We start from the raw sequence: 21073 nt of genomic DNA on the forward strand, positions 1-21073 counted from the left end.
AACGCACACTGTGGTGAAATCTTTGTCCGGTGAAATTGTGCGTCCAATGCCATACCCGTGCGTTGAATTATCCCCCTTGTTTTTTTAAACACCCTCAACCCGCTAAGCGCCACACAGGGCATTATAAGCGTGTTCGATGTTTCTTTTTTCCCAATGGGAGAGAGACCAGAGAAGAACCTTCGACCAAGAAACTCTGTCGCCACCAGGATTTGAACCCATAAACCCTGGATTGACGAGTGACCAGTGACCGGCGGAATTAAACACTCGGTCATCGGCCACTGCACCTCTCTGGTCGGTATCCATCTTGAAAATAGCTCCGTCTCTTGGTGATCGTCGGCGTTTGACCACAAACGCATCCTTGTGTTACGGTGACAAACGCATGAACCATGTGCTTTAAAAAAAACTAAATGCATCATTGTTCCGATTCAAACATAAACACGTTGTCCGATATAACAGTATTGATGCGTGCGGTAGTCTACTGGGTTTCTGAGAAATAGTTAAAAACGAACAAAGACATATAATTATTAAACATGTATATACATTCAGCACATCGTACTTCATTATAATAAATAACATTCATAGGAATTAGTTTGCGTTTTTCATCACATTTACGGTTGACCGCATTTCCGATCACAACAGTCTTTGCATACTACGGTCAAGCTCATGGCGATGCATTGACAACAAAGAACCCTTTTTCTTTGCGTCTTGTGGTTTTTGGTTCGTATTTTGTGGTAAAACATCTAATTTATCGTCCATTTTTGACGTGTCTCCTTTGATGTTCTGCTTTCTTTTTTTCGTCATTTGTTTTTCACAAGCCAGGTCAGCCGAACTCGTGGCCGAACGTTCCTCTTCCAGGACTCGTAGGTCCTTCTCATCTGATCTTCCAATTCTTCTGAAAAGCAACGTAATAATTTGCATTGGAAAAAGTATTTAGTGCAGCGCATTCAATGTATATTTTCTTAAAATGTTTCGACCAGTTCGGGATGTATTAACACTTTATTCAAATATTGATTGGTCAATGCTTGTTAGTTCCTCTTGATATATTCAATGCTTGTTAGTTCCTCTTGATATATTCAATGCTTGTTAGTTCCTCTTGATATATTATTACATTCCGAAAATACGCGTTGACCCTTATCAAATGAAAACGTCTTCGTGCGTTTTGTAAGAGACAAAACATACGAAAAATCAGGATAAATCAATGTCGGTTCACCTCAACAATGTATTGGTTCGGAGGCGTTTTTGTCGGGGTGCCGTCCCGTTGTTCGGGCTGTAGTCCCAGGAAGGTGGCGTTGGAGGCCGCACATTTGCGTTCTGTTTCTCCATCTTCAACGCCGCAATCCTGTCATTCATGAGAACTGGTGGCAAAGAAATCGACGCCGCTGGAAAACAACGAAAGATAATTCAACACATCAAATGTACACATTTTAACTAGCAGAGTATAGCCGAATCGAATGAGATTGAATAAAACTTTAAAATTCATAGATTTACTCGCAGGTGGCTTTTTGACGACCTTCAAGGGTCGTAATTCTAGCTGCGTTTCTGGATTGGACCGAGCGGTATACGGCGGCGACATTCTTTCCGGTATGTTCATATCATGCGATAAAGCTGTCATTTCTGGATTCCTCTACAAAATGATGATATAGATTTTTACAGCTGAGTGACGAGTTTCATTGATACATGGACACATAACTTGCATCCAATATCAAATATATCCTATGGTTTAGTCCAACCCATCCTCCCTCAGCAGGGATTCGAACCTGATGGCATCGCTACACTCAGCCACGGCACGAACCCCTGCCACAGTATATCGCGTGCGCAGGTATATGCGCAGCTTTGCCGCGCGAAAACTCGCGGCACCAATCAGATTGCTCGTTGTATAATCGCTGAGGTAGATTTCACAGAAGAACTATAAATAAACATGACTGTGTGTCCTGTTAGCCTGCTGTGTGCGGACTGGAGTACTGTGTGTCCTGTTTGCCTGCTGTTAGCGGGGTCTAGGGCTGCGTGCCCCGGAGTCTACTGTGTGTGGACTTGAGGCTTTGTACTAGAGGCTTTGTGCCTCGTAGGACTGTGTCCTGTTGCCCGCTGTGCGTGGGCTGGAGGATTGTGTGCCCTGGAGTCTGCTGTGTGTGATAAAAGAATGGAAAAAAAAGAAAGGGACGTTTTTACGTTTAAAAAAAGAAAAGAAAGAGAAATTAATATAAAAATAAAAAGTATTAATGAATTGTGAATTTTAGGGCAGTGAGAACACGAGGTCAGGGTTGTTGGTTCTCTATTTTCGGGTGACGAAACTATTACCAGTTATGTAATTTTGGATCTTCCATAAAACTGGCATTTTCAATTGTATTATATTAGATAATGGACAGTGCAGTCAACGGTATTGAAATTTCACACGCTATCCGTATGTAGTTGCAGTGACACTAATTACAAGGTATATCGATTAGTACTGGTACATGATTTCAGCTGATTCAAACAACCATCGTCGGCGAAGATGGTGGATAATACATGTATATTATATGGTGGAAATATAGTATAGATATAGAACTCATGATCAAATAAAGTAATGGAATGGAACGAACTTATTACGGCACTCACACAGCCTACTAATAGATGTACCCATGAAGTCCCATATTAACGCGTTTCATTTTGGGATTTATCTACAGCTGTTTCATTCAAATTGTTTAACAATTCGATTCTTGTATGATGATATTCACCTTTGAAGAATTTGAAGATATAGGGGTAGATGGCAGCACTTTATATCTTTCGCCAAGGACTGGAGCCACTAGCGCCTGATTCGTTTCATCCGGGTGGTCTAGGGATTTTGTTTGCCTCGCCTTCATCAAAACGAAGCCACCAGCCTCAGACTTCGAGACGTCCTCCCAGTGTCGGCTACCGGCTCCATCCATCGATAACGAAGGTCGATGATGAACAAGAGGCACATTCTGAGAATGAGATGCTTTCAATTCGCCCAGGTAATGTTCACTTTGCATCGAGCGAGAAATCTCCTCTGATTTTCTGCCTTTAGAGTCCTTTTTAGCCATCAAATTTATCCGTGTGGCCCACTTGAGAGGAAGTCATTCCTTGGCACAGTACCCATAGAATCATCCTTTAAATGAAATAAAAGAAATTTAATATCGCATAAGCATACTTTGATAGGGCCTTTCAGTGGTGGCTGATTCGGGACATGAAACAATTTTTTTTTTGTCCTCCACGAAAACGTGCAAAAACAAATTTGACCGCGCAAAATGAAAATTATCGCACAAAGACAAACTTTTATCGCGCAAAAACGAAATAATCCGTTTTTGCGCGCTAAAAGTTTGTTTTTGTGCTTTTGCGCGGGTGCAAAAACAAATATTTGTTTTTGCGCGGGCGCAAAAACGAAAGTTTGTTTTTGGTCGTGAAATTAAAAAATATTACGCCTGCTGGTATGATGTTACGCCGTCGCCATCTATTAGATCAAGCAGTAACTATGTGATAACTTGCTAGATCTACATAGTCCCAGCCCTCATTAACATAAGATTTGAATATAAAATGGAACTGGTAGAATATTCTGAAAATAGCTTATGTTCAATCTAACCCAACTATTTAACCCAACTGGTGAAACACAAAATGTTCAATAGGGTTAGTCATGAGACAAATAGAGATCTGTACGACGTAAAGTAATGTAAACAAACAAACAAACAACATCAAAATTCATTTATTCTTATTAATTCTGTATCTACAAATCTGGACGCATGGTCTAATATGGGCATCTATATAAGCGTTTTCCTGTACCCAATACCCCTAACCACACTTTAACCACGGTTAGCACTAACAGGGTCTTCCTGCGCTGGCCCCTGGATTGATAATTAATCAGTCTACTGAACGTTAAAACAATGAATTTACATATCATCAATCGTGGATTCATTTAATATCAACTTCGAGTACACAGCACACAAATCTACTGTCAATAAGTAAACACTGTGTAGCTATGTTGATCGGAACAATCAATTCCATTGATTTCAACAGCAGGTGATTAAATGATAACGTATTGAGTTGATTCAAATTATCACAGTAAATACTAGCAGATTTTATACCGAAAACCTTACAGAATAACATTTCTTATTGGTGATGAATTGATAAATCGAAGAAATTATTCGTCCTTGAAATCCACCTCTAGGTGAATAGATGCGTATACATAATGTTCGAACACTGCGGGATGAAAGTTGTATATAGTTTATGCTACAGTACCGATTTTCAATGGAGAACATAATAAGAAAGCCGTTTAATCAATAAGCCAACGCTGCCAATAAACGAATAGGGCACATCTCACGAGCTATTTCTGGTAAGCAAGATCTTTTGTCCGAATAAGATATAGATATGTAATATGTAAGATATGTAATCTTGTGCATATGTTAATTCCATCGACTAATGCTTCCATTGTAATTTCTATGCAGAAGCAACAAAAATCGGGCGATTGAAGAAGAAGAAATGGATTTAACGTCAATGTTTGGGAGAAAGAAATTCTCTCCCATACCCGGTAGGGCTATATCAAATTTCAAATACATGTTCCGTACGTAGCATGCCCTGATAATACTAACTTTTGAGACAAATACAATAGGCAAAATACAAAAAATACATTCGAGTAGGCATTATAGGCTAATTATCTGAATCGGCGTATTGTTATCATCTGGAATTATGAATACCGAACTTAAATAAAGCAACCAGACCTATTCAAAAGATGCATTGTACGCGGGCATCGTGTCTTCCACGTATAAACCTTTAGTGGCTTAGCCTCAAATCTAAAAGTCACTTCATCGATAAACGATAATTCCGAAATCCCGATTAACAGAAATGATGATAGGCAAGATATGAATTGTGGAATTTTCTTATCCATACAAACTGAGGAAAGCATCAGTCTACCGACCTTAGAATAACTTCACTTACCGCTGTTTGGTCTCATGCGTCTCATCGTGTTGACTATCGCATCGTCCGTCTATCTCTGACGGTGTTCAGTAATGAAGCGCGCCCAGTTCAGTATCCCGCGTACTCATTAGCAATCTTATTATTTGTATCATGACACCGTATTGATCACGCAAGCAATAGTTTCCGCTCTTATAATATACACGTGAGTTCTTCAATTATACAACGCGAAACCAGTTATAAAGCTACTAAGGTAGTAGAATTTGATGTCGTTCTCAAATTCATTGGATACATTATTGAAAGCCTCGCGTCGTAATTCCAGCGGCCAACGCTATTGAACGTCTCATACCAAATTAAAGTATTTACGCAAACCTGTTTTTTAGAACGCTGTTTCATGCGCGTACCTAAAATAACATTTTCAAGCTGTAAAATATTGAATCTTGTCATCATTCCGAAAGAAATCTACTTTCCGTAATTCTAATACACGCTTACATAGAATGCATCGATCAAGTGCTTCTTACGTATCTTAGAATAGGGCCTATCATAGAACGCCATCTAGTGACAATTTACCTGGCTCTTATTGATTTCTGTTTTAGTTAATAACGCAATGCTTGAAATTTCCTCGGTAACTTTATCGACAGCTCGCGTTGTTACAGTTGCTATAAGCAATACTTCGGTGCTTGTATTTATTGGTCGTGCGCTATACGTGCGAAAAATTTCATACACGTCAAGCTAAACATCGCTCTATACGGGCTGTAATCACATATCAAACAGAATATTTTCTCATTTGACAACACAGCATTTATATCATCGTGTATAGGTGGCATTTGATGGCAAAACGATGGCAATTAGGTGACAATCATTTATGTTTGTAAATGTATTTAAGTTACTTGGTTTCCTTTATATTACTTAATTTACATTTATACAAACGCATAATATAAGTCGCCTTCGATATGGTGGACGTCGCTGAAGCTCGTGAACGCAGAAAAAACCTGCAGGATTTTTATCAGCACGCCGAGGCTCTACTGGATTCTAAGGAAAAACATTACTTGTACAATGTGTTTAAGGAATACCAGACTCATAAACAGGTAATTCATCTTCTTTTGACTAAAAATTGATGACCTCGAATGAAAATTCAATATTGGAAATGCACCTCGCTAACTGTGGCGAAAAAAGCCATGAACATATTCGGAATGATTGCTAGCCCGTGCTGAGCTTTTTTGATAGGGGCAGATCTATTTCAAGAAAAATGGCGCTTTTTATAACGAAAGGGGGCCTTTTCCTGTTGTAAAAGGCCAGATCTTAGATACGAAGTGCCGGGTACCTGAATAAATCATTTGAGAAACGATAATTTTCAATTTCCATTGAAAAAAAACATGAGATTTGTATCCAAATTTCGAAAAATCTTGACCAAAATTTTTTACGCTGACTTTTTGAAAGGCCTTTGACAATTCTGGGGGGTTCGTTCGCTACCCCGAACCCCCTCGGCACGGTTATATAGTATGTGTCGATGCATTCTGACAGTTATTATATGCTTCACAAAAAAATTTGTTTCGTCGGCAGAAATAAGGTGTGCGAGCACGTGCACCCCTCCCTCGGACCCGCACACCTTAGTAACTTGATCATCTAAGTTGGTGCTTGTACATAATCTTCCATAGTTATACCGGGCCGTTGCAGAAATAAAATACATTCAATTATGCATTTGAGTTAATTTCGCTCTACGATTATGATCTGGCCGTCATCGGCTTCTGATGGTTTCTATCGATTCTTTGAGAGCGCCGCTTGCCTGCACAACGCAATATAACTCGTGCATATCGTCGCGGTACACATTTTCGCATTGCTGAGTTACAGGTTGACGTACTGGTGCGATGCCTCAACTCGGCGTTGGATAGTCCGCAGAAGAAAGAACTGCTCGAAGATATACGACCACTGATACCGCAATCGCATTTAGCTCGATTTGACGACTTAGTCGCCTACTCGAGTAAGACCCTCACGATGGACATCTATCTACCGACCGAAAGCGACAACCGATTAAGCGTATCGGCCGTCAACGAGGCTTCGGACGAAGGTAAAAGTAAAACATGTATATATATATATATATATATATATATATATATATATATATATATATATATATATATATATATATATATATATATATATATATATATATATATATATATATATCAGGGGAAAATTCGATCATTGGTGTATGACTATTTTATGATATTACATTTGAATAATGTATACAATTTTCCAATCAAGGGACTGTTTTACATCGAATACAAATGATATCGTTATATTGCCATTCATTTAACTGTTCATAAGTCGGAAAAAGAACATTCTTGAATAAAAAGAATATGTTTTACGTCTATTTCGATCGCAGAATCCATACAAGATGAGATTGGTACATTTCGCACGCTGACTATATCCAAGAGAGCCGGACAAGACCTGGGCATCAGTATAAGAGGCGGCTCCGAACACGGGCTTGGGATATTCGTCAGCGAAGTTATACAGCATTCAGTCGCAGGTGGGCCTATAAATACATATAAGATTATTTTATTCACTAAACATAGAATTATGTTATACGCGCCATGTACGAATACATATAAAATTATGTTATTTATTAAACACAAAATTATGTTATTCGCGCCATGTACGAATACGCGTTTAAAACAAAATCTGCGTCTGCAACAAATTGTGATAAACACGACAGAACTTGAACTATATACACTGTTCTATCAATTCAAACGTATAAACCGACTAATATTGATAACGATTAGTCATTTGCTAAAGAAACATCGGGATGAAATTCTTCGATTTGAATCTCAACGTTATCTAGGTTACTGTGATATGATAAATCACTATATCTCTTACTAATTTCCACAGAATGCATGTGACGCAGTGTGCTTGTGATATAACAAAAGACGCCCAGATGTCACTTCAAACAGGAACCACGTTCTTTTCTTCTTTTCTTATACTACGTATTACTCTGTATATCTATGCACAGAACAAAAAAAAAACGTCGGCAGAACCTTTTTAGGAGACCAAATAGAAATTGAACGTCTCTTTATCATTTTTTTTCAAACAACTTTGATATTAATTTGCCGGAGATCTGTATCATCTAAAACGTTTTGAACCGTGAGATAATGGACGAAACATAGAAAAAAAGCGATAGAAATCTTTCATAGACATTTTCGACTTAACCGTTTATGATTGAAAAATGGAATAAAAATCGGGTTGGTGGGTCAATTTTGGACTTGAGAATTTCGATAAGCAGGGTATCTTTTTAGCCTTATCTCGTAATTCTAAAATCCCCATCGCTACGAGCAGTTTAATTCTGGAAGGGACTTTTTCCAATGGGATGGGGCCGAATATTCCTGACGAAACGATTTTAGACATATACATGGAGATTATGTTTTCGTTTGTGAGGATAGACCATTACAAATCAGACATCAAAAATACTTTCGGAAGTCATTAGTTACTGATAGAAATAGCGTTTACTTAACGTGAATTAAAAAATCATTCGTAGATTGCTTATATAGATTATGTAATAGTGTAGAATGGAAATCGGACCGAAGTCACATCATTGTTACCCTGTGATAATGTGAAAAGCCATACTATTTGGCATGAATTATTAGTAGGCCTTCTATCAAACCATTAGCCTAACTGATCAAGTTTATCTGACAAACTCAAGGCAGTATGAGTAGACTTAACGAACACGACGGCAAATGATTCTAACACATTTGACATGGACGTCCTCATACAAATTGTAAACGATCGTTTAGTGTTGTTATCTGTATATAACACTAGAAAATACCCGCCCACAGGACTGTAGATATCTGAATGACACTCGAAGTGTACTACCATCAAGTGGACCTGAAAGTGAATGGCGAAATATAATGCAGTGAATCGATCATAAACGATTAGTTGAAATATTGTCATTCGGCTATGGCGATTGAAAATGAATGAAAAACTTATAATGAAGTGAGGCGCACCACCACCACTAGTTTGTGTTTGTGTATGCACAATACTATTGGAAATTAATCGGGATTGGAAATTAAAAAACAGTTAACCCCTATTCTACGCCTATTCCTGGTCATTGTTGAATTCGGCCACTGTAAGAGCCGTGACTTACGAAGAGTCGCGTGACTAACATCCTTGCCACTGTTGTGGTACGGAGTTCTTCTAATAGTAGGTGTGTGACTCCTTTCACTAATGATGTTGTCCGGCTTGTCTATTTGTCCTCAGCTATCTTCTTTCTTGAGTGAATAGAAAAATATAATATACCGAGTGAAATCGACCCGCACTGACTCCCAAACTCGTCGATTCGTTGTAACGGTGCAATCACTGTGGCGTGAATCCAACTAGGCACGTTTTGATTCTAACTTTTGTATAATATTTCATTTTCTATATGCAGCCGCTGCTGGAATTGAAGTCGGTGACAACATCATTGAAGTAAATGACGTAAGCTTCGGAAATATAGCATCGAGCAGCGCCGTGAAAGTCTTCAACGCCAGCCATAAGTTGCGAATTACCATCAAACGTGTTGGGAAGATTCCGAGGTTCAGAATGGCCAGAGAAAAGACATCCTGGTACATCCTAAATGATTTCTTAGTTGAATCGAAAAGAAAAAATTATTTACGAACCATAACGTCCTCATAGATTTCATTTAGAAAATCATTTTGATATCATACGTAGAATATTCCATTAACTTCATCGAAAGACCTTTCAAACTTAATGATGATATAATCAATTAATTAAAAAAAGGAATCGATTAATGATTGTATCTTAACACTTGAAATTGCATTTATCGTGTCTTTGCAACTGATGTTAGATCCCGATAGCCTACGATAATCCCTCGATCAAAATTTATTATCTTAGATAATTTAATTTCTTTCACTTAATTTAATCATTTTTTTCACGGTGGTGACTGAATTTAGGTACGATACGGTTCACAAGCGAATGATAGAAGGCAACTTTCCCGATAACGTAGAGTCGTCGTTCACAAGTGGCATGCCCATGTTAAACGGAATGAAGGAGAGACGCGTAAATTTGACCATAGACCGAAGTGACCAGTACTTGGGCTTCAATATTCGTGGCGGAGATGAATATACATTAGGCATATACGTGTCGAAGTATGTATTGAACTAACTACATCTCTCGAAAATTTCCGAAAATAAATCATCTACTTGTTTAAAAGGTTACACGGGAGAATAGGTTTTCCAAATACGGGAATTGAAATGGTGGGATATTTTTCATGTATGTGTGGGTCATAAAAGTCCATACCTTCACGAACGAACTAAGGACTAGTATAAATGTACCAGGCAAATATTTTGAATGATAAGCGAGCACTGTCATGCGGTCATTAACGCAATTAATGAAATTAAAGTGGTTTTCATATTTAGACGATTCCAAATATAACTAAAATAAGTTTAAAATAAAGGAAGGTATGCTCGCAGGAAAATCATTCAATATACATATTCGAGTATTATCTAATTATTTTGAAGGGTTGACCGAGGTGGAATGGCCGAGCAAAAAGGAATCAAAATAGGTGACCAAATAATAGACGTGAATGGAAAGAGTTTCGAGAAAATAACGCACATGCAGGCTGTCGACTTTCTGAAGGCACAAAAACAACTTGTCCTGACCGTTCGGGTAATTTTGTTTCAGTTCTACTTCGGTTTAATCAACTAGAGCGTAAATTTATATGGGCATCTCAGTGAACCAACCATTGGATATCTCCATCTTGTAGGACGTTGGTCGTTATCCGATGTACAAAGAAATATACGCACATTTTAGCTGGTTAAATAATTCGTCGAAGTTGAAACAAGCTCGTGAAAACAGTACGTACGATCTAAAAATTTTCAAAAAAACGAGTAAATTTTTTCTAAACAATTTATTATATATTTTATCGGTTGTGAAATCTATTATATTCAATGCTGTCAGAACCTAAGAAGAGGCGTCGGCTATTTCGTAAAAAACACGAAAGAGGTTTTATAACTTAATTCAGAATTGTATACCTAATCTAATAGTAATAGTGTACGCCTAAAAGGTGATGGGGACGACCGATAGTTACGTTATGTAAATTGTTAGGCTGCCAAAGAAAAACAATATTAGAATGAAATCCCGCAAAAAAAGAAAACATTGAGATGTGAAGTTTTATTGACACCACACTTCGGCCTGTTAGAGTAATGGAATACAGTAAAGACATTAATACCGAAGAAAGATAAACCAGTTTCCATATAACCTACGAGCAATCAATTGCTCGTAGATATATTATAAAAAACGAAATATCATTCATCTATGTAAAAATTAAAAAATTTTTAATTCACGTTCTAATGATTGTTGGATTCCATTGTATCATGGGCTAATTGACTGACAACCCGTAACCAAGAAGTAGTTTCTTTCGTGAACAAGCCACGTTTTTTGAGTATTCGTGCAACAAATTTAATTTACAAATATAGTTGATATAAGTCATAATTTGCATTTACCAGAATGAAACTGGTGTACCTTGCTGTCACATGACTACGCAGCTCAGCCCTATCTCGAAGACGCAAAAGGCTTAATAAATCGGAATAGGTCTAAAAGCTACGAAGCCCGTTGTACACTTTTCGTTATACCTACCGTAGCTTAGCCGTGTGATCTTTACTTATCGTCGATTAGAGGTGCATTGACATCCGCAGTCAATTTAACTGTATCTCCTTTTGCAATCTTTCACGGACGAAATGAATAGTTTTTATCGAATTTACGGAACAAAAGTTAAAAAGTGTAAATCCATTTTGTTGCCATGTGACATTGAAGCGGAATCTGGTGATTTTGTCGGCTCAGATGATCGTATAACAGTTTCAATCACAAGTAAACGCAAATAGTGCGTAGAAATCAATGGAAGATGCGCGACGGTAGCCTAGTCTAGATAGCCTTAGCCTATCACGCCACAGAGCACCAAATGCTTTGTATTCTGTCCAAAAAGCATTCCCTGTTCTAATGGTAACCCCATTGAAGGTGTATGGGCTTCTAGTTTAGTGAAGAGGGCACATGAGCTGACTGGCTGCAGGTCTGGCAATATACGTATATTTTTCAGAATCCGATTCATCAACAATAACGACGAGTGCGACGATTCACGTCGATGAGACGTTCTTCGGGCAGCAGTTTCCGCGAGAAAGCAGGATCGAATTTACCACGCAGGTCAACAACCATCAGGTGGACAGCGCACAGATCTCCGCATTCCAGGCAGAAAAGGTATCGACTTTTTAAATGTAGAATGTAATATGCATCTGATGATTGTATATAATTACTGATGATACTTTCATAACGTTGCCAATATTAGAGATTGTTATAATACATGCCCAGATTCACGTCGACGAGATTATTATCTATCGAAGAAATAATTCTATGTATCAAACTATCGAAAGCAATATTCGATATCTGCTTTCTATGCCGTCACATAGAGACGAACGACGATATTGAATATTGTATTTTGATAGTAGCACAACAGTTTCAGTTACTGCTAAATCTATAGGGAGTCATCCCGTTAGTACTCCGAAGTCCAATTTCTCCACGAAATGAACCACTGTTCATTTCCTAGCGATTAAATGCCAAAGAACACATTGGATTGTGGGGATCTATTGATAGGCAAGAACAATGACCGGTGCGAACTGTTCCCATATTTTGCGGGTTCATTGGTCGGCCCAGTCTCCGTTTACGAAGAAGTCGGATGAATCAAATATTTTTTTGGTTCGACGCATACTTTCAAGGTGTTTTATCACACGCGTCACGTAAAATCAAGTAACTTATCCACCAGATCGTATTGGCTGTTGGCCGGGAACACCCTTCAGGTAGTAAATCAGGCCGGCAGTCAGTTGAATTGAAATGTGTTGATTTTTTGATATGTGAGAAAGCACAGAACTGTATGTTACAGGTGGACCATATGGAAGAAACCATAGCTCTTAAAGAACAACTTTTACCAAAAGCCAACAACGTCAATAACAACGGTGACAGAAGCCCAATGATCAACTCTAAGGTTATCATACCTGGAGAGGATATCCAGTACAATTACGATTCGGATGCCGAAGAAAGATTTATACAATTGGAGGATGATGTGGTTGAAGAGTCGGTAATCGTACCGGAGTTCGCTGCGAAGAAAAAATCCCTTCTAGAGAATAGCTTACCAGAACAAATGCCTTTTCCGGTCAAGCTTTCTGAGCCTGAACCATGCTGGTTTCCTGTGGAGCAATCAACCAATGTCTCACAACAATCTTCTCCATCTAGGAGCTCTGATCAGCAATCTGTCACTGAACGTGAAATAATTCCTCAAGTAGCAACAAGAAAAGTCGAACACATGCCCACAACAGGTATAAGCACAATAATGAAATATGTGGTCAAATTTTTGTATAAATCAAATTTCCTAAATTCGTCTACTTCCAATTCTAATGTGCCTTAAGCCGAGGGCACACTGGGCGATTTCGTCGGCCGATTTCGTCTTGTGTCCGGGTCTGTCGGCGATCAAATCGATCATAAAATCACCGGCGACTGAGTTGGGCGATTTCGTCGGCCGATGTAATCGTCACATTGCCATGGTAATGGGTACAAAATCCACGCAACCCTAACCCCGATGATCCGGTGAGTGGTGCAGGACACATATCAGTCATTCATACGGAAGATAAAAATTGCAAAATACATAAGAAACGATGTCGCCACAGGATGAAGCTTGGCACGTAAGATGGAAATGGACGAATCTAGGTATAAGATTAGATCGTACAGGCATTTAATTAGATTGCTTTCCCGAATTAACAATAGATTGGCCTCATATAACAGACGAAGCGAACAACAACAAACCTGTTCCCGAATGTTCTACGGATGGACAGAAAAAAATAAAACGCATCCGAACGTTTAGAGAGGCTGTTCTTAAGAAAATGTCATTTATGCAAAAGGAGAAATCAAGCGGTAAATATATAGACGTGGAGTAAAATCTTGACGTTTACATACACTACGAATTTTGCATCCATCCTAGGGCCCGCCTCGAAATGGCGCCTGCTGGTAACTTAAAACTCCCATATTGCTTATTCCTCAAAATACGTTTGTTATACGCTCTTTAGATGGCAAGTCTAAATCTAAAAGTAAACTAAGTGGATTCAGCATAAAACGGAAGAATAAAGATCCAGTAGACGACGGTAAATCCCGTAAATCGACGAGCACAGAAAGCAGTGGAGGTAAAAGACGGTATTCCCGACGATATTCAGGTAACAGTCACTGCTGACATTACTGCTCGCCATGGTGACGGTGAACTTGGTAGCGGTGGTGGCTGTTAAGTATGGAAAGTACCAAAGCTATCAGTTGATCTGCGATTAACAAAAATTATGGCCGGATGGAAGGTCCAAATGGTTTAGGTATTCGCCAGTAAACATTAAAGTCGTTGTTATTTCGAAGATATTGCCCTTTAATGAGAATTTTCCCCACAGCCAGCTTTTAGCTCTGCATTTTTTTTTCGGGTTTATTGTTTTTGTACCGGTTTAAGTGTGATAGGATTTTTTTACAATAGACGTCCTTTAGTAAATAAAACCTAACTCATTTTAGAATATTCACTTTCTTAAATATTATAGTTACTTATCACCCTGCGAAATCCTATCCATACGTACATTAAAGACCTTTTATCTAATGGTAATTCTCGATTTTTTCGTGTTATGCTATGATTGAGTTTCATAAATGATGTGCGTGGTGTAAGCCTGTTAATAGTATTACTAGCGACAAGTTTGATGCGGCAATTATGATAGCCTTAAAATCCGAAGTCCTGTCGGATCTAAGAACGCTTTTAATTTTGGACATCATCGCAAGTATAAAAAATAGCTAATCGTGTATGCATAATTGCTTCGAAGTGCTTATCGTTTTAATGTTTTTGTCAGAGGGCACGTTGCGCGCAGTGAGACGGACAAAGGGCCATATGACGTATACAGAAAACCAGATGATTGAGCGAAAGAATTCTGGCGTCACAACAGCAATGGTTTCGCAGCTAGCGAAAAAGTTACTGAATTCAGACGAGGCTAACGCGGTTGATCGCCATTTGCATAGGGTGAATATGATTTTAAGATTTTATGTGCTGAAGTTTATAAGTACAGTCGGTCGATATCACGGAAACCAATATTCATTTTTTGTCAACTTCATTTTTTACATTTACCGTAACTATTAGCATGAGGTTTTCATTTTGGAGAATACAGGGGGAACAATGAATTCCGTAATCGCAAATTTTCAGTTGGTTGCATAATATTTTTTGTTTGCTTTCCAGTATCAGAGGGAACACGACATCGAAGCCTTAGTAACGCCATTGTTGGCGATTCTCGATCGTCCGGAGAAAATGTTACTTCTGCGGGAAATAAGGTATAATTTCATTGAGGATTACATGGACAACGTTAGAGCTTTTCTAAGAATTAGATACGCACATAATAATGAAACTGTTTGCCACCTATCATCGCAGATACCGCTTCAGCGATGTACCATTTCGGGCAGGTTTTTGTGTGTAGAATGTATAATTTTTCTGTACAAAACGGCACAATAACATCATTTACAGAGTGGAATCTAATCCGTACTTTCATCAACATCTATTATAGCCAATGAACAATTATTTGATGGCGATTTGGTCGTTTAAAGATGAAAATAAAAACTCAATCACTTGTTAATCTTTACTAAAATTTAATTCCCTTGAGACGCGATCGGATACTAGCTGTTTCTTGGCTAGGACCGAACGACTTACTCACTGAAGGTGTTTATTTCAGGGACACAATTTCATCGGTAGATCTTGGAAGATTCGACAGCATGGTTTCGCGACAAGAACTCGAGGCTTACGAAGAGCTTGCGACTCGAATCCAGACGGGAAGCCCTGTCGTAATACACCGCGGCAAAGCAGACTTGGGGCCACCGAAAAAAACGTTAATGGCACCGATACCCGGTAAGCACCACCATCTTTTCATGACCACTATCTAGATCATACGTTGGGACAGGTTTTTTTGTAAACTACACTGAAATATGAAATTGATTGCCCAAATCTGTCGAATCATGGCTTAAAACAAACGACAAATTACTTGATATGTGGATCGATATGATTAGCGTAAATTATTACCTATTCGCTTATCTCAATTGTAAGTTTTTTTTCTACTTTTAGACCACAGAGGTAATTTTCACCTGAAAACACAGCAGGAATATGAGGAACATCGAAAGAAGAAGGAAAAAATCGAACGTGTCCAACGCGAACGCCTGGCAGATCTTCGCAGAGAAATCGCCGAAAATATGGAGCGTAAACCGTTCCGGAATCTATATGCAGAAGATGCAGATTTTCCGATTGCCCTCGACGCCGTACACAAAAAGCCGAAGAAAGGCAAAGACGTTAAAAAAGTTACTAAAGACATGATAAGTGAACCTATTTATGCCGTCGTTAAAAAGGACAGGATGAAAGAAGGGATTTTGAATGAAATAACGAAGAAAAATCAACGTACAGATCCATTGCATTGTCACGAGGACAACAATGAATCGATAAGTACATTGAGACCGACCCAAATAATCGCAAATACCAAACCAATATGCGAGTTCCGAATTGAAGCAAGCGCTGGAACGGGAGTCCCATCGGTAGACGAAACGTCGAACGTGTACGAAACGATTGAGAACGTTCGTGAAAAACTAGATCAGATAAACTTAGCAAAATCAGAACGGATAAACGCAGCAGACAGAGATGGAGGTGGGACAAGATTGTTGGAAACTCCTACACCGCCTTTCACTCCGAAAAAGGGTATTTTGTAAGTATAGATACGTACGATGGGTAATGAATTAAGTCAGTAGTTTGTTGGTGCTTTAAACGGCCAGCGCTATTTGCAACGAATCGTTTTGTCAACTTCCAGGCGAGATCCCGGTGAGAGTGGCAATAAGAAAATTATCAACTGGGGAAGTGATAGCGTGATAGACGAACAGAACTATGTTAGAGATGATTCTCATGTGAACGAAGACGCCGAGGTCGAATGGGCTACGGATAAAAACGAATCATTCGATGACATAGATGATTCTGGTACAGGTACCGATATAGATACCAGTGTCGGTACGGCTAGAACAAGGCCGGATGGTTCCGACGCCGAAAACAGTTCGGGGGAAGCGAGTAGCCCACCTTCGAACGCCGCGGCATTAGAGATTCGTAACAATGCACCACCTCCGCCTCCTCCGCCTCCTCCGCCTCCTCCGCCAGCTGTAAGAAATTCGGATCTAGGAAATAGTCACGCAAAACCACCAGTATTTCATGCTCCGCCGCCACCATCCTCACCTCCGCCCGTAGCTTCAGAAGTATCTCAAGAACTATCGAACTTTGCCAAGCCTACCGATGCAAATAATGCCATTCTGGGGGACGACTACATCGTCGTCGGTGTTCCTAAAGGCAAACCATCATTAGGTAAGAGATAAGTTACTGAAAACATTTCACGGAACACTTGTGGTTACAATAACCATCCCTGAGTTAACTCCCCAGTTCAATGTTGATATCAATCCATAATACCGACCCCAACACTTTTTAAATGTAGTTACAATAGCCATCCCTGAGTTAACTCCCTGGTTCAATGTTGATATCATCCATAAAACGGATCCCAACACTTTTTACATGTAGTTACAATAACCATCCCTGAGTTAACTCCCCAGTTCAATGTTGTTATCAATCCATAAAACCGACCCCAACACTTTTTATATGTAGTTACAATAACCATCTCTGAGTTAACTCCCCAGTTCAATGTTGATATCAATCCATAATACCGACCCCAATTCCACAATCTGGAATTGACACATCGGTCTTTATGCAAAATATGATTTTTATGGGCCGGCTCGAAAATAACCATTCAGAGCTCAGGAGATTTCTGAACCTTAAGTAGAATATATGCAATTACGTATTTATGTATCGAGACGGAAATGTATGCATGGGGTTGCCGGGTTGATATTTCGTGAAATATAGATCGGAGGTTCGAAACTATTTTCATGTAATACAGGTATCAGCATATCGGGAGGTGCCGACAGCGCCACTCAACCTGAAGCCCGTATTGAGAATGTGTTTCCTCATGGAGCCGTCAGTCAAGATCCAAGAGTGAAGGTATAATGCGATATACTTATCCCTATCGCTAGAATTGACAGACTGATATCTCGAGGAACAGCTGTAAGAACTTGTAGTTTTGAAAAAAAAAGAATTAAGAACTATGATTGCATTTTTTGAGTAGCTTTGAAATAAACGTACTACATTGTACTTCTATACGAGTTGTCGCATAGTCGTTTATCTAACAATGCTACGGTAAGAAAATCCACATACGCATGAAAATGGCGCATCGAATCAAATCCACCCCGAGAGACGATAGTCCAGTTACTTTTGTCATAGTTCAAGCATAGTTGATTTTCAGCAACCATAGCGAGTGAAACAGTGAATCAAATATGAAGGCGTCAACGGTCGATTCAGTTAATATTGCGTTTTAAGAAAAATCAATTTTGGGCATAGAAAATATTTGTATATACACGTATATTACGTATATATGTCGTTAATTACTATGGAAGGGTCTACAGTCTCAAATTGTACTTTCCAATTTCAGTCAGGAATGCAGATCTTGCGTGTTGACCAAGAAACAATCGATGGCCTTAGTCACAACGAAGTGGTGGAAACGATACGGAAAGCGTATAACAGTGGCAACGGTGAAGTGATGCAACTAATCTTGATGAATTAGCTGAAGTTAGAACATTCCTTCTATTCTACAAAAATTCGTCCAATCTTTAGTAGTTTAATTGGTATTGTATTGCGTATTTTAGAACCGTGTTAACGCTGTATTGTAAATATTCTATGTACATTATCAGTTTCATAATAAAGAATGATGCAACAATTTTCAAAAGCAACTTCATATAACGATGTATGGGCGCCAGTATTTTGTACACCCAGGTTTATTATGACCGCAACCACGGGTTTTATCATTAAAGCTTCGCGTAAGCCTACGCGAGACATCGCGACTAGTAGAAGTATTTACGCAACCAGAGACTGAGGCAAAAACAGATATGTGGCGATAAGGCCAGGCGCCCGAGACCCACTGACATTTATTGCCCCCGAAGGAGTTACGTAAAATACAATATAGATGCATATAGAAATCACACAAAAACTAGGTCAAAGTACATAAATACGGAAACACCTTGATCGGTCAGAGGTTGAGAGCTGTACCCATTGTCATGGTAACTGTATGATTCAATAATGCAATTAATAGAAATTTGATAATTAGAGAGTTCATGTGGGAACCGCCACACATCCACCTCGTATGTGGCTCCCCCACGACGAACCTCCACTAAGTCACTACTCCATTAAGTCGTTCTGCGAAACAGGCCCCGGACATCACGAAGGCACTTGTTATGACAAAAACCGACTAGAAAATCAGCAAATCCTTAAAATTTTGCAATAATTTATTGTGCAACTATAAAAGATTGCCACCATTTGACGGACTCGGTACCATGCGTTTATCGGGCCAGTTCTGGTTTCTCTTGATTCTTTTGTACGTGCACATAATCGGATGTCAAACGACAGGTAAAAAATAAAGGTAAACTACTGCATGGAATAATCTAAATCTAAATCATATGACGCGAAAAAGGCTCATAACACCGTCGATTGATGGGATACGGCCTTTCCGAAGCCAACGAGGATCCGGACAGTACACCTGCCCCACCTAAAAGCTTCAGTTCGGTTTTATCATGGACGTATTTTTTAATTTAGCTTATACGTCAACGGTTTTATGACGCCTGGGGCCGGTTGCATAATCATGGCTTAGACTTAAGACCAGTCTAAGACCAACTTCTAGCTAAACTAGCCAACTTCTTCTAAAACCAGTTCTATAGCCAATCTAACCACTTACGACCAGTTTTAAGATTTTAGACCACTTTTGGACCTAAGTCACGACTGTGCAACTGATGGCCCCTGGGGCCGGTTGCATATAGTCATGGCTAAGACTTAAGACCAGTCTAAGACCAACTTAGTTCTATAGCCAATCCAACAATTTAAGACCAGTCTTGAGATTTAAGACCACTTTGGGACTTAAGTCACGACTGTGCAACTGGCCTCTGGATTTTTGCACAGTAGGCAGAACCCGGATCTAATATTTGCTGTAGACCGGGTAAACTTTTCGCTGTGACCCAAATCCCATGCGAGCTTTGGTTATCGCAGTTGCTGAGTCGCAAATTTGAAAAGTATGCAATACCGAATGTCAGTTAGTCCGAACTATAGTCCAAAAATATTGAACCACGTCGCTTTTGTTCAGACCTCAGTTCTAAGATGGCCCTATGAAATCCGATGTTTGCCGATGATCCGTCAGTATGGGATACCAGTCAATTGCTGAGGTAGCAGCAATTAACTGGTGGACTGATGTTGATCGGGTGACGACCGAGAAAACCATGCTGCTGGCCGATTAAAATCGATCTTTCAGACAAGCAATTGAATTGGAAGCAGGAATCAGTTTTAGAAAAACATTTTAGTGCATCCATCTCCGGGTTTTTACCATATCTGACAATACATGTATACACTCTCACGTTGTTGATTTTTTTAAGTATTCATCCCATATTTGGTTGTCTATTCGACCATATTTCATATAATAAGAGTTCAGCCAGTGTCACCCTAACGTAACTGTTGTCGAAAAGAACCTGAAAAAAAATCGTCGCAATAGGGAAATTTCCAGTTACCAGGCGCCATTTTGAGGCGGTCCCAAAGGTCCCACATTGTTGGACAGATTTTAACATTTGTTAAACTAAAACTTCTAGAGCGATTAATTGTCGTCCATCCCTCTTTAGGCACAAAAATTAAAGTCATGTATCGTTAGAAAGGTGAACATTTCTATGATCCGATGGTGTTTCTTTCATGTTTCTCGGCTGCAACAATCGGATACTACGGAAGAGCAATACGGCCAACATACAAACTCGAAAAGTCGACTTTTTAAGGTCGAAAAGTAGGCTTACGAAGTCGAAAAGTCGACTTATTAAGTCGAAAAGTCGCCTTACTAATTCGAAAAGTCGACTTTCTAAACGGAAAATAAAATTTTGTTGGCCGCATTGCTCTTCCGTGGATACAGTTGCAGTTTGAAAAATATACGTCACTTTTAGGAAGGCGCCTCAAAAAAATTAGTAATTGATTGTAACTTTTTTA

The 21073-nt window shown here is 39.2% G+C and overlaps 2 protein-coding genes across 2 annotated transcripts; one reads left to right on the forward strand and one right to left on the reverse strand.

Moving 5' to 3' along the window:
• Positions 1–630: 630 nt before the first annotated feature.
• On the reverse strand, positions 631–1612 carry LOC141899001 (uncharacterized). Its single transcript, XM_074785150.1, has 3 exons — positions 1489–1612; positions 1211–1379; positions 631–892 (listed from the first exon to the last, which is right to left on the reverse strand). Exons 1-3 carry the CDS (start codon positions 1610–1612, stop codon positions 631–633), a joined length of 555 nt encoding a protein of 184 aa, XP_074641251.1.
• A 4243-nt stretch (positions 1613–5855) lies between these two features.
• Positions 5856–18738, forward strand: LOC141899002 (uncharacterized). The gene is made up of 18 exons (XM_074785151.1): positions 5856–5990; positions 6754–6970; positions 7289–7432; positions 9323–9497; positions 9846–10040; positions 10413–10560; positions 10658–10748; positions 11987–12144; positions 12824–13256; positions 13702–13848; positions 14001–14144; positions 14805–14971; positions 15185–15276; positions 15672–15844; positions 16058–16685; positions 16788–17326; positions 17910–18010; positions 18498–18738. Exons 1-18 carry the CDS (start codon positions 5856–5858, stop codon positions 18627–18629), a joined length of 3819 nt encoding a protein of 1272 aa, XP_074641252.1. The 3' UTR covers positions 18630–18738.
• Positions 18739–21073: the final 2335 nt, after the last annotated feature.

The sequence above is a fragment of the Tubulanus polymorphus genome, chromosome 2 (genome assembly GCF_964204645.1).
Source record: "Tubulanus polymorphus chromosome 2, tnTubPoly1.2, whole genome shotgun sequence".
Taxonomy (NCBI): Eukaryota; Metazoa; Nemertea; class Palaeonemertea; order Tubulaniformes; family Tubulanidae; genus Tubulanus; species Tubulanus polymorphus.